Source organism: Taeniopygia guttata, chromosome 5 (assembly GCF_048771995.1).
Source record: "Taeniopygia guttata chromosome 5, bTaeGut7.mat, whole genome shotgun sequence".
In the NCBI taxonomy this organism is placed as follows: Eukaryota; Metazoa; Chordata; class Aves; order Passeriformes; family Estrildidae; genus Taeniopygia; species Taeniopygia guttata.
Window position 1 is genome coordinate 54,824,398 of NC_133030.1, and position 16,229 is coordinate 54,840,626.

The 16,229-nt window shown below is 48.4% G+C and overlaps 1 protein-coding gene across 5 annotated transcripts in view; it reads right to left on the reverse strand.

Annotated features, from left to right (window-relative positions):
• LOC115495610 (exocyst complex component 3-like protein 2) overlaps positions 1-16,229 on the reverse strand; it is a 57,273-nt gene that overhangs the window by 25,051 nt on the left and 15,993 nt on the right. The window contains exons 10-12 of one of the 5 annotated variants that reach the window (XM_030275049.4): positions 13,627-13,748; positions 11,943-12,128; positions 9,404-10,338 (exon numbers count right to left, since the gene is read on the reverse strand). The exons of 1 other annotated variant lie outside the window; for it this stretch is intronic. In XM_030275049.4, coding sequence (XP_030130909.4) covers positions 11,948-12,128; positions 13,627-13,748 — 303 coding nt within the window. In that variant the 3' untranslated portion in view covers positions 9,404-10,338; positions 11,943-11,947. Of the gene's footprint in view, positions 1-9,403; positions 10,339-11,942; positions 12,129-13,626; positions 13,749-16,229 lie in introns of those variants that run through there. 3 more of the 5 variants (XM_072930454.1, XR_003960921.4, XR_012056542.1) reach the window with 3 other exon arrangements.

Genomic DNA, 16,229 nt, shown 5'->3' on the forward strand with positions numbered 1-16,229 from the left:
CTCACCTCCTGTTTATTTTCAGTCAGATGAGAAGTGATGCTCCATTACACATAAATGCTCACACAAGCTGTAAGTCAGTTTGGCCTGGCCACAGGGCTCACAGGATGACACCACTGCTGGAAGGGGGCTCTGGAGGCTCCACTCCACCTTCCCATTCAAAACAGGACCCCTGCCAACAGTAGCTCAGGTCATCCTGTGTCTTTGCCTAGAGAAGTCTGGAACAAACTTTAGGCAGCAAGTCTGCCACCTCTCTGGGCTGAATCCTCTCCTAGGGAAGAAGATTTTCCTTGGTGTTGAACCTGAACTTTCTGAACTACAACCTGTGCCCATTTTCTCTTGGTGTATCACCTGCTGATACTGAGAAAATTTTGACTCTGTCACCATCATAACCACCCTTCATGTAGGTTGCTGTCAAATTATCCTTTATCTTCCTTTTTGCCAAGTCCAGCTTCTGCAACCTCCGTTCATGGTCTAGACCCATCCACTGAACCCTTTACTGACCACACATTCATTACTGGGACATGTCTCTCCTGCACACAGGCATGGAGTGGAGACTTCAGTGGCCTTTTGTCCAAGCCCCCTGACATCAGCTCTGAGCACAGCCCTGGGAGAGATGCTGGAGGTGTCAGCCCTGGCTGGGGAAAGCCTTTGCTCTTCGTATCGAAGCCTCAGCACCTCAGTGGCATGGCAGTGCTGCCCTGCCTGTGCTGGCAGAACCTGGCAGTCCCAGGAGAACCTGGCCAGCACAGGAATTGTCCCCAGCCCTCACTGAGGACGAGGAGAGAGGCACCCATCTGCATCCTATCTGAGGTGAAAGGGAAATTTCATCAGTGCTGAAACCATAGCAGCCCAGCATTGTGCAAAACATTTGAGGCTAAATGTTTTTATGAAAATAGAAATCAGATGGCATCTAAATGAACCCAGAGTGCTGTTCTTCCAGTGCAGTGTCATAAACACTGATGCTGTTCCTCCAGGGTAGTGTTCTGTCATTTGTCCACAAATGGAAGGGCTGGGATCTGGATTTTCCAAGCAAATTACTCAGGCCACACTCTGCCTTTGTTGGTAGCTACAGCCTTGCTTTTGACACGGTGCTTAAAGCATGCTGAAATCTGAGCTTGTGTCATGTCTGGCAGTCTGGACAGTTTCACAATCCTTGAGACACGTGATTTACCAGAATCGCTTCTTTTCCTGCATCCTTACAACCCTTCACTAAAGCCCCAGTATTCTGCTGGTATTGGAGAGGGACAGCCCTAAACAAACAGCTTAGCCCCAGGGATTTGGCAGCTCAGAGTCTGCTGAAGACCAGGACACAAATGAGCCAGAAACCAGCTTAGGTTTGGCTGCAGGGCCTTGCAATGAGACAGGACAGACAAGCCCCTGCACCTTCCCACAGCAGGGACACGCCTGACAAAACACGGCAGGACATGCAGCACCAGCACTGCAGATTTAGAATGGAAACTGAGGCACAGCATTGATGTGTGACAGCTGTCCCCAGGGCCATGTACTTCAGTGTCCTCAGGGGTCCTGCAGAATTTTCAGCCTGAAACTCAGCTGCAGGAGTGGTTTATCTGGAGTACACCCATTCAGGATAGTTCCCATTCCCAAAACAGCCCTGTTCTGGGAAGAGCCTGTCAGCATTGGAGACACCCATGCGGGTGAGGCATGGTTGCCCTCAACCTCTGTGCTATCCTCCTCCTCAGACCTCTTATATCCTCCAGTATGACATTTTGGAGAGACCACACTTACCTTCCAGGGTTCCCTGCTCTGCTGTTGTGCCCCTCACTCCTTCCAGAGAAGCTCAATTTAGCTGTGCCTGGGGGCTGCCCTGCTTCAACTCTAAGGATGTGAGCCTGAGCCTCCACAGATGCCCTGAGAAGTGCTCTCACCCCAGCACTGAGTACACAGGGCTCAGTACTGCTTTTCTGATCCCTCTCTTCACGGGTGGGAGAAAGGATCCAGCTCGGGGCAGAGGAAAACAGGACCAGGTACGGGAAGGCCAGAGAAATGTCAGTTGTCAGGACAGAAGGAACAGAAAAAATGAAGTAAGTGAGGGCAGATTACAGACATAGATAAAACAGGGAAGACCCTGGGGCATGTTGGTCTAAGAGGAAAGAGGAATTTAGATGAGCAGGCAGCTCCTCAGAACATAATATTAAAGGCATGAAGAAAACTCCCAGTGCGGTAGGAGGATGTGCAGCATGTTGGGAATTCAGCTGAATCATAAATTCCTTAATCCCTTGAAGTTCAAGAAGGAATTACATAAAGAAAACAAGCGATTCAAATTCCAGGAGATGAATGTAAAACTGTGGCACAGGCATCTGGGGAGCAACTGGAAAGCCGAAGCACAGATGCTGGTACTGAGGCATGAGAAACACCACGGGAACACAATTTTAAGTGCTCAGAGGTGCATCTGCTCCAGCAGCAGCCTTGGCTTAAGCAAACTCTGTCATCCCCCTCACCCTTGCCCAGCCCCCAAGAGCTGCACTAGCCCAGGGGAGGTCACACATGCAGAGGGGGCTGCTTATGTCAATGATGCTGCCAATAAGTAAAGGAACTAAGGTTACACTAACAAATTGTGCACCCATTGCAACCTAAATAAAACAGAGGCTTCCAGAGGTGGATTTCATCTACCCAACTTGTCCCAGCACAGTGTATTTGGAAAAGCCCTCCTGCAGCCATCCACCTCAATGGCTGAGAGGGAGTCAGCTCCCTAGGCAAGAGCAAGCAGTGCTGATCGTAAAAGATATTTCCTAGAAAAATATCAGTGGAATTAAAGAGTTTGCAGCATGAGAATGATACCAAGACAATATACCAAGACTGTTTTAAATTAAATTTGGTTTGCCTAAATTTATTTGCTTTCCCTCCAGGGCAGGAGTTTCACTTCCCTGAAAGCAGAGCACCTGTGGATTGCAGAATCATGGAGTGAGTAATGCTGGAAGGCAACATGAAGGTTATCCAGTCCAATCTGCCTGCTCAAGCAGGACCTGAACTATGTTACTCAGGATTGTGTCCAAGCTCCTTTTGAAAATCATTGCTTAGTCACCCTCACAGTAAGGAAGTTCTTGTTCATGGTCAGGTGGGATGGTTGGGACTGTTGACTTTAACAAGGTTTTTAACACTGCCACAAGTACCATTCATGTAAATAAGTGAGGGCTGACCATGGCTTGGCACAGGTCTGGGAAGCACCACACCTCTGGGCACACAGACCTTGGGCTGAGGGTCTGCTCTTGCAAAGCTTCTGGGAAGCAGACACAAAGCTGGATAGAAATCCATGATCAGAGCAAAACTGCAGGGGGTATTGAGTGCAAGTCCACAGAAGCCTTGTCTGAGCCAGACTTATTAATGATTTGAATGCTGAAATGCAGAGAACGCTTATGAGAGATCCAGGAACTGCAAGCACAGTGACCAGGAAAAGGAGACAGAATCTGATCTCATAATTATCCAGGAAAATAAAAAAAACAATAGGATGCAGTTCAAACACAACAAGAACAGCATATGGCAATGCAACAGAAGTAAACAACTGTACAAACATAGGGAGGAAATTGCCCATTCAGTAATACCTCTGCAGAAATTCAAACACTCCTGAGTAATGACAGTCATGAACAGGCTGTGTCAGCACACTGCTGTGAAAAAGGAAGCCTCCAACTGGGAAATGCAAAAAGGAGTGACACCAGGACAGCACAGAAAGTAACTCCCCTACTCCAGCTGTTATTGCCAGAGCTTGGCTACCGTGCAGGGTTCATTCTTGGCATTCCAGAGTACAAAGGGCAAAAGGGAGAATGACTGACAGACCAGAAATGTGATGTCTGAGAAAGCACTGAAGGAACCAACACAGCTCATTTTAGAAAAGAAAGCAGGCCTAGACAAGATGTTGGCCCTCAAAGAACTAAAATTGCTTCTAGAAATAAAAGCAGTAGTGGGAAAGGAAGGCAAGGCAAAACAGGGCAGGCAAATCAGGGAAGGCAAAGCAGTCTTCAGGGAAATTCAGCTCCACAATGGCTTTGATACCAGGCCCTGTCCTGTGATTGCAGTTCTTCCCTGATCAGTCTCAAAAACCACTCACTCAGGTCTTCCTCTTATGTTGAGAATGTCTGAGGTTTGCTGGCAACTCCACATTGCTCTAGGGTCCTGGTTTTTAGGTGAGCTGTAGGGAAGATGATGCCAGAGCTCTGCTTCTTGAGCCTCAGTCTGCCTCACAGGACATGGGCACTTGGCAGGCACTGCCACTTCTCCTCCCTTCCTGCAGCAAGTGTTGGGTATGCAGAGACATTTCCCACTGTGCCCACACTAATCCCTGTCCATGTGGCCATGAGGCACCCTTGGGGATAACATTTCAGGCATGACTATTTTTGATTATGATCTTGTGGCCTGAGCTCCACCAGCCTGGGCTTGTTTTGTTTAAGAAGGAGCCAAGAAAGTGCTGCTGACAGGGCAGTTACCAATGACCACGCAGGACATGAAACAGCAGGAGCTTCTTCCCCATTAGCCTGGGACAACCTCTATACAGAAATCACCCCAGGTTTGAGCTATGACACAGTGCACCCTGTTCCTCATGGCATTTTCCCCTTGCAGCACAAACTCCTGTCCCAGGGCTCTCAGGACAGCTGCTGTGCTCTGAGCACAGGCCTGAGCACAGCCAGGACAGCCGCAGCAGCCCCGGCGTGACCAAAGCCCATCGAGGCAGGGCACCTTGGCTGCAGGGCTTTCCCCATGGCACGGACAAGGCAAAGCAAGGACGGGCACAGCACTTCTGCCAGCACTGACATCCCAGGGAGGAAAGACAAGTAAATTGGTGGGAATTTTGCGGGACACTTAAGTGTAAATACGACAGTTGAAGGAAGACCCCCAGGCTGAGGGACCAGCGAGCCACCCCAGGGCCCAGCAGGGTGTTAGGACAGGACTCACGATGGTCCAAAGAGGAGGCAGATTTCTCTCCACAAGTGAGTCCAGCTCCGCTGCCCTGAGTGTTTAAGCAGAAAGTCGGTGGGACAGGGCTCAGAACATCAGCTACCAGGTGCCAATGGGCGGCAGTCCCAGCGCCGAGGGCAGTGCGCCGGGCCGTGTCTGGGCGGGGAAGGAGCCAGCCCTGAGGGGCGCCCCCGCTCCGCGGCCCGCGCCGGGCCTGGGCCGTTCCGCGGGGTGTGCTCCCCTCTAGCGGCGGCTCCCGGCTCCACGCGGGCTCGGCGGGCAGCAGAGGCGGCCCTGGGGCCGGTCACAGCCCCTCGCTCTGAGGGGACGAGAGGCACAGGCAGGGCAGGGCTGGGGGCTGCCCTGAGCCCTGCACGGCTGAGGGGTCGTCCCTCAGCCTGAAGGGTTATCCTCCCTCTCGCACAGGGCTCTCAGTGAAAAACTCATCTTTAACATCTACCCCAGCTTCTTCCCGAGCTGCAACACCTCAGTTTGGGCTTATCCTCCCCCTTCCCAGGCCCTCGTCTCCCTCTAAAGCTTGGCCCATGCTGGATGAGACTCCGGCATAATGGGCCATGGACCATGTGGCACAACCAGCAGGAGCTGCAGCGAGCATCTGGGAATGAGAATTTGAATCTTTCTCAGCAGTGGGCAGCCTGGAAGGGAATAAAATGACATCATTCCTCATAGCACAAGCCCACTTTGTTAGGGACTAAAGACCAGTGAATCCAGTGAAGAAAAGAATCTAATACTCATCTCTGAACCAAGATCAACTTTTTTCAAATTTTCCAAAACCCTGCAAGGGTATACAATATAACAAACAACTCCAGACAGTCTGCCTTTGCAAGTACTTTGTCCCAGCCCTGAAACACAGGGGTTTTCCCAGCAGCTGCTTTAAACTCAGTCCATATTTTAAAACTGCTGCCAGACTGGCACCCCTTTTAGAATAGCCCATTGGGACAATAGGCAATGGTCCCATACAGGCTGTGTGAGCCAAGTTGGACAGGACAGGCAACCACAGCCCCTGGAGCGTGCAAGGGGAAGCTTGGAGAGGACAGCTGGGACCAGGCTGAAAACCAGGATAGCAATAGGAGACAGGAGAGTTAGAAGGTGTGAAGCTGGCAGCTGGAACTCAGAGAGATGGAACCAGGGCTTCTGATAAGCAAATAGGAAAGGCAAACTCAAAGCTGCTAACTTGCTGTCAGTGGAGCTGTATGATAAGCTGGTAGGGAGGCACCCAGGGGTGAGGGCAGAAACCTCACCCCTGTGAGGTTTTTTCAAGTGCCCATATGGCCTTAGGTCAGATTAAGCCAACTAAAACCTTATCCTAAAGCCTTTTTCTGCAGCAGGAAGCCCAGCTACTGTGGAATGGGAAAAAAATCAGGTTCCTGGGTTCTTAGCTCTGCAGCACTGCCTCTCAACCTCTCCTCTCCACACTCACAAGCTCCAGCTCTTTCTGTAAATCAAAGGACACATCCCACCTATCCTGTTCATCACTACCTTTCACAATCTTCCCATAAACCTGCTGGTTATTTGGCAGGCAGACACATCTAAGTGTTCTGTTCATCCTACTTTACAGCTGAGTTTAGTTCCCAGCGTTTTGTTGTCCTGCAAGTCTCACACTCTGGTAAGGGGCCACTCGCAGCCCACACAACTGATACATGACATAGGCATATTTCCCTATAATGCCCCATAATTACAAGGCAAATAATAAACATAAGGGAGCCACGGCCCTGTCCATGTCCCAGTGCCACTAGATGGCACCAGGAGTGTGCCCTTCCCAGCCCGGGTGTTCCCAGGGCCACTGGGGGAAACTGGGGGAATCCAGCCCAGCCTTTCCTTGCTACAGAATCAGAGACCTCAGCACACGCCAGTGCCTCCTCGTCTTCTTTTCTTCATGGACCTTCACGGTGCTGCAGTAAAGGCAGGCATTTCAGCCTTAAAATCCAACCTTTAGTGATGTGCTGAGGGGAATAGCCTGTGGTGGCTTTTGCCATGTTGCCCTGCCACACAGCCCCCTTTCCCCACCTGTGGACCGGCGTCACTCCCAGCTGGATGCTGGAGAGGAATCCTCAAAGGTGGGTGCAAGTTATTCTGATTAATATTGGGATTAATATATTCATTTCCCATCACTGACAGGGAAAAAGGCTCCTCTTGGGAGGGACTAGAATAAAACACAATTTACTACATAAATTTGCAATCAGAAAGTTTGCCTTCTCTGAGGTTTCACAGTTTTAGGAACTGATTCTCCTCATGCACATTTGATATCCAACAGAGCTCAGCATGTCCCAGAGCATTACCTGTATTTTTCACTATTGAGCCTTCCATTCCCTGTCACATCCTTGGCAAAAGATGTGACTAAATAAACCAGGGAAGCACAGGCAGCACGTCAGCAAATGTCAGATCTTTCCTCAGACCTTGCAGCATAATTAAGGAACATCTGCTTTCCACTGCCCTCAGCATCAAGCCCTGAAGGTGACCTTCAGAGATGGCAGCTCAAATGAGGGGACTGGCTGGTGAGGCCACTTCAAAGCAGCCAGCCAAACCCTGGCCCCCAGCGGTGTGGGGCACTCAGGTGACAAATCATTGCTCATCACACAACCCTTCTGCCCAGAGCAAAGCTGGAGAGGTGATGAAGCACAGCTTCCAAAGGAGCCAGAGCAGCTTGTCACTCCTTCCTGCCCACATCCCAAACTTGGTGTGTCTGGGTGATGGGTGAGCATGGCAGTGGCACAACCCTTGTGCCAAGGGGATCCAAGTGAAATCTTAAATGAAAAGGGAATGGGAGAGGGAGTTTGTGCAGGGAACCTCTGAGTGATCCTGTCCTGCTCACAGAGGTGGAGTCACTGGAAGAAAGGCCAAGTGGGAGATGCATAGCACAGCTCCATGGTGGCGCTGGCAGGCTGGTGGCAATGGCAGGGCTGTCCCTGCCTACATCCTAAGGCCACAAGATAATCTTACAGGAGGATCCTGAGTGTGACCCTGTTTCTCAGCCCTCTTCAGAGAGTGGCACAAATCCCACACAAGCGCTTTAACCCCAGGTTAGGGTGAAAGCTAGAAAGGAGGAAGCTGGATCACTTGGGAAGTTCAGGTCACACAATCAAGTGGGTTAAAATCCCTCATCCATTCCATCAAATGAGGAAAATCCCTCATTCTCCTTCCCTGCAGTCTCTCCTCCCCGCCCTGATCACCTCAGACAGTCCTAGGGAGTGACCCAGCATTCCCTTGCTACTGCCTCCCCTCCAGGGAGCCTCCCCACACACCATCTGCTCTCTTCAGCTCACTTGTGGGTGCCCAAGGACATCCCTCCCACACCATCTTCCTCCACACCAGCCTGCCTCTCCCCATCACCCCCAGCCAACATCCCTGGGCCCTCTGGCTCTGAAAAACTTCATTAAACCTCATGGACAAACTCAAATCTTTATTTGGTCTCTCCATGAGTGGATGCTTCTCACATGGTGCAAAAACTTGCTGCTACAAAACCTCATTGATCTGCACACAGCAATGGCAAGCCTGGTGTCCCTCAGGGCTCCCAGCTGCTGATTCCAAGCAGAGTACACCCTTGTCTGGCTGCAGATGTCAAACAGCACAGACACACATCGACATCAATGTGTGCGTGGCCAGAGCTGTCCACATGCTGAAGGATTATTTTTAGCCTGACAGTGATGGAAATGTCAGAGAGGGTTTTATTTATTTTCTCTGGAAGGTTTGTTGCTTGAAATGCCCATTGGCAGAGGCTGATCCTGACCCTGCTATCACAATAGGGTCTGTCATCCAGGTCTGACATCCTTTCCTATCCTTGAAAAAATGTGCAATTCAGCAGGAGGGGAGGGTGATCGGCCCAGAGTGCCTGGCAGGGCTGACAGCCTTCAGAAGGCAGGTGCTCCTCCAGCCCTGCAGCCCAACCCATGCCCACCCAGACAGGCTGCAGCCCCCCAGATTCCCCAGCCTTCCCACATCCCAGGGAAGGTCTCACTGAAGGCACAATGGACAGCTATGAAGTGTTAGGGACACCAGCACTGGCCTTTTGAGCAGCCAGGCAGTCAGGAAGGGCAGGCAGGCCATGGGATGCTCTCACTTCCCTTCAGTGACATGAGGGACAAATTGTAACAGTGCCAAGGTCTTCTGGTGCCCTGAAAGCACACAGAGGACTCCCTGGAGATGGAGCAACCTGTTTCTTCTCCTCTGACACTCACCCCATGCTCAGCACTGCACCAGGAGCAAAGCTAATGACAATTACAAACGTGCCCTGGCTCCTTTCCAGCTCACAGGACCCCGTCTGCACGCAGGGCTCTGGGATGGGGCACCTGTGTCCCTGGGGTGATGGCACAACACTGCTGAATGTGGCAGCACTCAGCTGGGCCTGCACTTCTCAGGGTACCAGAGCATGACATTGCTGCTACACACTTTGACAGGTTATGCACAAATTTTCCCTTTTCTTGTTAGGGAAGTAGACTCAAGAGGAAATGGCTGCTCAGAAAAACACTGGCACATCTGAGGTAGAATTTTTTGCTTGGTTACATTGTCAGAGAGGAGCAGTAATGGCCTATATTCACACAATAGCAAAGGAGGGCCTTGAAGCACATCCAGCTTGGCGCCTGTGACCAGTCCATAGATAACCAGGAAGAAAAGTCAGTGGTTTTCCTTCAGAACTGCCTATTTACATCTGAAAACTACCAGAGACCTTGGCCAGAGGCTGGGACAAACAGCTCCTTTTACTGCTTGCTTCCCATGAGGTTTTTTCCTTCATCTCCAAGAGGAAATTTCCAGTTACTGAGGTATAAAAATTGATGCAAGACTATGTTCCTGAGCCAGCTGTAAAACTCATACAGGAAGAGCTCCCCATCCCACACCTCACCATGACAGGCTGCCCCCAAAGCAAGTCAAGCCTTCATAAGAGAGGGAAGAGGAAGCTTTCTCTGCACCCTCCTGGTGCAGGTTAGGCTTTGGGGAGTAAACTGAAGTGCCCAGACCCACAGGCATTGCCAGCACAATCAGCCAGGCAATATTCCCTAGCAGAGGTCTCGGATCCCTCGGGAGGTTACAATGCTGGGACACCATGTAGTGCAGAAGTCCCTGGTTTCATTAGAGATTTCATGGAACAAGGGATGGAAACAGAGGAATTCAGTGAGGGGAAATGCTCCTCCACACTTGCCCCATCCCAGGAATAACCACCAGGACTCAGCTGAATGGCAGTCTCTAGGAAATTTTGAATAAATGTCTTTTGACCATATCCCATTCATCTTCCTCCTGGACTTTACATATAAGATTAGGATTTGAGCCTCGTGGTTTTCCTGCAAAAGTGCAGGAATTTTGTCTTCCATGGCTGACAGACTTCTCCATGCATCCAGCTGCATATGAAGCTTTCAAGGAGCTGTGGTTGCAGATGCTGGCACAACAGAGCAAGGCCTCATGTTTCTCCCAGCAGGCCTGAGGGAAGGCAAGAAAACAGCTGGGTAATTAAATAGCACTCATCAGAACATGTGCAGGAGTCAAACAGCAGAATCATCCCTCCTGTGCACACTCTTGCATGAAGCTGCATCAACACTTCCCTGCTGAAACCCTCCACTTCCTGGGCTAAGCAATCAATGGGCAGCCAAACCTTCTCACTACTCCTCTGGAAGGGCATTTTGTGCTAACACAAATGAAACAACCAAAACAAGTGCTTTTCTGAAGTCCTGCCACCCCCATGTACAGGAGGGAGAAATATGTTTCTGGCTAGGAGGAAGTAGCTGATTCTAGAGAGCCTAGAGGTCACACCCCAGAGCATGGCAACAAAATCACAGGGCTGGGATGGAAGGAGGAAGGTTGCGCATCCCATAACTGATTATACCTTTACTGATAAGCCCTGAACTCAGGTGAGGCCACCAAACTGTGCTAGCCATGTGTGTCCACCACACTGCACACTCAGCTGAGTCTGCTGGGATTTGAGAGCCTATTTACCCAAGGAATTTCAGCAAACAGGAGATTCAGGGACTTGCAATGTTTTAAAAATATATTCCTCGATATCTTTACTAAAGCAAAGGTGATACCATGGGTAATTTCTTTGAAGCAGGGTATAAACATGGGTGGCAGACAGCCAGTTTATTATATCAAGAATCAGTTTTCATTAGGAGGGGAAGCTTTTGTGCTTATTAATTGTTTTTCTAATTGCTTTCTCTCCGTTACCAGGGCAGCCTGCTGTCTGCCTGTGCCTTGAGGGTAGAATCCTGCATACCTCATCCCTGATCTGCTAACATGGGTAACTATAAATAAACAGTGACACCTGAGAGTGGAGGAGGAAAGGGACTGTGCTTCTCAACCTCAGTCTAGTCATCTTATGCAACAGAAGGTAACTGCTGTCAATCTGTAGCTATTAACTGAGAGGGACTACTTGTCATAGCTGAAGGCTCTGACCTGGCCAACACAAACCAAAATTCTCCACCTCTGAGCTGGTTAACTTTGGACTAAAAGAAGTTGTCAATTATTTAAAGTGAAGAAAATAGCTGCATGTTCTCCACTAAGCAGTATTTTAAATCTTTGAGGAACTGCTTAACTTTGAAATCTGCTGCAACTTAGCCCCCACCCTGCCAAGAAAAAAATAAAAATGATTATGTGATTATGAAGGAGTCCCTTGGGAGACTGAAAGGTGATTGCAAGTGCCCCACATGAGCCTTGGCTTGTCCTGCTAGGAGGCAACAGCACTTGCATGGGAGACCATGCCCATGCAGAGGGTAAGAGCTGGGAGAGAGGGGATGCTGCAGAGAGACCTGCAGGGACACGCAGACAGGAGTGAAATAGGGGGAGGAAGAACCAGCCCTATCTTCTCCTTTGTCCCTGCTGTAACCTGAATCACTCATCTAAGAATTCAGCACCCTGCACGGCCCAAAACACGATCCTCCAGGGTGTGGAGGTCTGCAGGCAGAGAGAGGGAAATAGAGCCAGTGTATGGAGCAATGAGGACCTTGACGAGGTGAGGCTACAGCTCCACCTCCTTGTAAGGAGTGTGTCTGGACAGGTACACCTTACACACAAGCACACTCACGCACACCCACCTTTGCTAACAGCAGAGGCAGCCACAGAGTCCACATTTGCTAGGTTTTACTTCTATATCTGCAAAGAGCATGTTTGCTTCTGTTTCCGATTCCCTGCAATTATCATGAAATGCCTTCAAGAGAGCAGCTCTGTCTTCCCGGCTGAGTGAATCTTTCATGTCCAGCACTGCACTCAGATGTTCTTTCCTTTCCAAAAGGACCAGAGGACAGTAAGTTAATAAGGAAAAAAAAAAAAAAAGCTTGTTTGCTATCCCTCAGTTTTGTTGGACCAGACCAAGGATTGGAAGCTGCTTTTTGACACCTTCTGGCTATCTAAGGGGGAGGCCATATCCCAAGAGCTGTGTGTGATAGGGCTGAGCTCATGGGCCCCAAGCCCAGGTCACACAGCACCCCTGTGAATTACTGAAAATGTTCAGTTTAGGTTATTCCTAGAAAAAGATCTATTATAATATGTTTCAGATCACTCTACATTTGACCATTTGGAAGCATTCTTGATATCTTTTTCTCCTCTCAAATGGAGCTTATTCTTGTTAACCTGGAAGGTTACAGGATTTGTGTTCTACAGTGCACTGTTCCCCTGAGCAGAGAAATATTGTATCGGATATAAGGCAAACGTATCCAAGCCAAACAGTTTGAAACAGAAAAATATGCTGTAGACAAGAACAGTGCATCCACTCACACCAGGATGACCTCCTCTGATATCTGGGTCTTCTGAGAACTTTCTATGACCACTTCCTATACTATATATATATATATATATATATGTAGATATATTTTTATATATATGTATGCATGTATTTATATTTTTCCTATATTTTATATATATATAATTGCTATGCTGTATCAGATAAGCAGCTTTTTACTTCAATAACACCTTCAAAAGTAGCAAAGTAGAAAAGAAGTAAGAAGTGAGATGAAGCATAATATAACCACTTTGTCTTTTTTTTTTTTTCTCTTCCTACAGAAGTCTAGAGATTCCCTTGCTGCAGGTTTCTATCATGACTGTCATGTTGAACAGGCACTGAAGTAATTATCTACCACAAATTGTCTGCCCCATATTTGAAGGTATTCATACTTTTGGCCTTCACAGCATCCTGTGACAGAGAGCTTTACACTGCAATTATGTTAAGTTGGAAAAACACAGGCACAGAAAATGAGAACATAAGATAGATGGAGTAAACCACAGGCTTTGGAAAAAATGCAGTTACCTAAGATCTCTCCTTCCTAGTAAAAGCTGTGTTTCAATTCTGTTAAGTTTCCTGTAAGAACTGTAAGTGTATATTCTTGCTGAATACACCTAGAAACTTCTGAAAGTAGTTATACAAGGTTTGGTGAAGTGCTGAAGACAAAAGCCAAGTGTTTGGAAGTTATGAATGAGTTCTTGAAACCCACACTTGACACATATGTGTCTGTAAATTCTGCATTAAGGTAGTACTTTTCCACAGCATTTCTGCTTTGTTGACAGCAATTTCATCCCTCCTCCACCTTTACAGAAGGACATCTGAACTTCACCAGTTCATGTCTGACACAGATTTAAACCAGGCACCAGTGAGTACATTCAAAGGGTCACTGTGCCTGGCCCAACACACTGCAAAAGTACCACAGGACTAGTATTGCTGTAGGTCTTCCAGTTTCAAGTAATCATGTAAGAAAGCACAGAAGTCAAAGCAATCAAAGACATTACCTGAGGTCAGGAAATTCTTTTAGAATGGGCAGAAGTGCTATTTTCATCCCCTCAGGATCAGAAGTTTGAACAAGCTCTAAAATTGCTTTTATGGGATCCTTGAGAGAACCAGCTGCAGGACCCTAGGGAGAAAATCAATGTTGTGTTCAGGGCAGGGGAAAGAGCACAGCATGTTAAGAGCTGGACTTGTGTCAGACTGGGGATCTCTCTGTGTGGGTTAGGAGCTTTGCAGAAGAGTCTGGGCATGTATAGAAGTCTGATTTTACCCCAGGGTAGCAGAAAAGAACCTGGGGAGTAGTCACAGACTGTTACCTGGATGGCTGGGCAACCACCTTCAGCAGAGTCCTCTCCTGCTCTTCCTTTGGCAAAGCTGGCAAGTGTACCTCATTTTTCCCTAAACTGCCTGCCCTTTCAGGGCCATTTCATCTTGCAGGATGTGGTTTGCTTCTGGAGGTAAGCACAGCCCTGTGCCTGACCTATGTCAAAACAAGTCTTGTTGGCCAAACATGCTGGGATTTCTGCTGCCCCAAAGCAAGCCCAGGGACAGAAAAGCAATCTTAGAAAGAAGATGAGGAGACACAGATCCTCTAATAGAAAAAAAAGTGGGAAACGGGGCTGGACAGTGTAAAAAACATGACATGGTTGGTAGATGTTGCACACAAACTCCCTCTAATCTGGAACACACAGGAGAAAAAAGCCTCATCAAAAAACACACAGCATTTTTAGCAGAGCTGGAGAAGCAGAATTCAGATGAACCTCCAGGAGAGAGCTTCAGGTCTTGCTCACATTTTTCATCAGTGCAGCAATGCAATTTAATTGCTTCCCTGAATTATTGATGCCAGCACGTCAACAGAGACACTGTGACAAAGCAAACCTGGAGAATGGGCTGCCAAATTGGGGCAGGAGAAGCCCAGGTTCCCCTCATCTGCAGGGGGCATTAGAAACAGCAGGTCACATTCTCCGTGCAGCACCTCTGCAATGAACATAAATTAAAAATAGTAATAATATTTGAAGACAGCCTTTCCCATCTCCCCCTGCACTGCAGGCACACAGTATGTCTAGCTCTGCCCAGGGCACAAGCTGTACTCAGCTCCTGAGGCACTGGTACTGTACAGCTTCATACTTGGCAAGCTCACTATTACAAAATGCTAATTAATTTGAAGGCGTCAGATTTAGTTAAGCCCAACATAGGCAGGCAAGGTCAGAGGTAAACAGCCTGCAGTTTAAAGGGAAAAAAAAAAGAGGTGTTTTGTCAGCAGTGTTTAAGTGCCTTTGGCATGTACTGCTCTTAGGAGAGAAGCAAGGTATTTCCTAATGTGTTTTGAGAACAGAGGGGAAGGAAGAGCCCAAAGAGAGGGCAGAGCAGGGCAGGGAGCAGGTGCAGCCTGTGCAACAACTGCACGATAAATTCTGTCTGCAGCAGAGCTCATATTTCGCATGCATAACCGTGAGCCTCATGACTAAGGAGCAGGCTGTCCTCTGCAAATCACTTGTGCATTTCAGCTCCAAGGCTTTCAGTGCTCTCACATCAAGTAAGAAAGTGCACACACTGGGGACACTGGGGAAACTGTTCTAACCAGATGCAGCCCTTTTTCACCCAAGCTTAATGTAGGTTTTTAATAGATAATTAGATTTCTTCTATTTCCTTTGCACTGTTCCATGCACATTACATCCAAAGCTGATTCTGAGAACAGCATTTCGGGTAACTTCAGAGTTAAGATTAGAGAACCTTCCTGCTATTCCCCATCTCTCTGTTGCTGAGAGCATTAATTCATCTGTCATTGATCACTCCAAGAGAGATGTGTCTTCAGCTAAAAGCACTGGCAGCTTCCATCTTTCTGCCATGAATCTAATGCATTAATTATAATGGGTCTGAGAGGATTTTAGAGAAGCCTACGATAATTTTTATTTCATTTTCTTCGTTGGACAAGGTAAGAATTGCTGACGTATGGCTTGCAAGGGACTCATCTGTGAGAAAATAGATTTTCAGTCCCTAGCACTTAAATAGGCAAGTTGTGAGAATGACTCAGCATTTGTAAAATATTAAAACCAGTGTAGCCAAGGGGGTTTATATGCTGTCACATCTGAGTCTTGTTTACCAGACTGACTTTGCAACCACTGCTGTGCTGCTCAGCCCAGTCCCTTATGAAGCACCATGCCTGGGCACTCTCAGCCTGCATCTGCTAATGAGCCATGCCAGGGACACTGCACGGCAGTGATTCTCCAACCAGACCAGCTGAAGGAGGGGACACTGCTGCCAGTGCAGTCCTTCCCTTGGGTAATCAAGGGACTCATGCAACAGCCCGGTGGCATCCACAGATGCTGTGTGCAGCACTGCCAATTACACCAGATTATGAGCTGAGACTTTTTAAAGCTTCTGAAGTTGTTTCTGCAAATCAGAACCAGCACTTCTGCATAAGTTTTCTTCAGAGGTGTGGCTCTGTGGCTCTGCTTTTACACCCAGTCTTCTGCAATGTGCCTTCACCTCCTGATGGTGTGAGGCGCTTACCCCTGCAGGAGGAAGACTCGTTCCTCCTCACAACCGTCAGCAACCACAACAGCATCAGCATGTTTTTGCCATGAGGAAATGCCACAGCACAGGG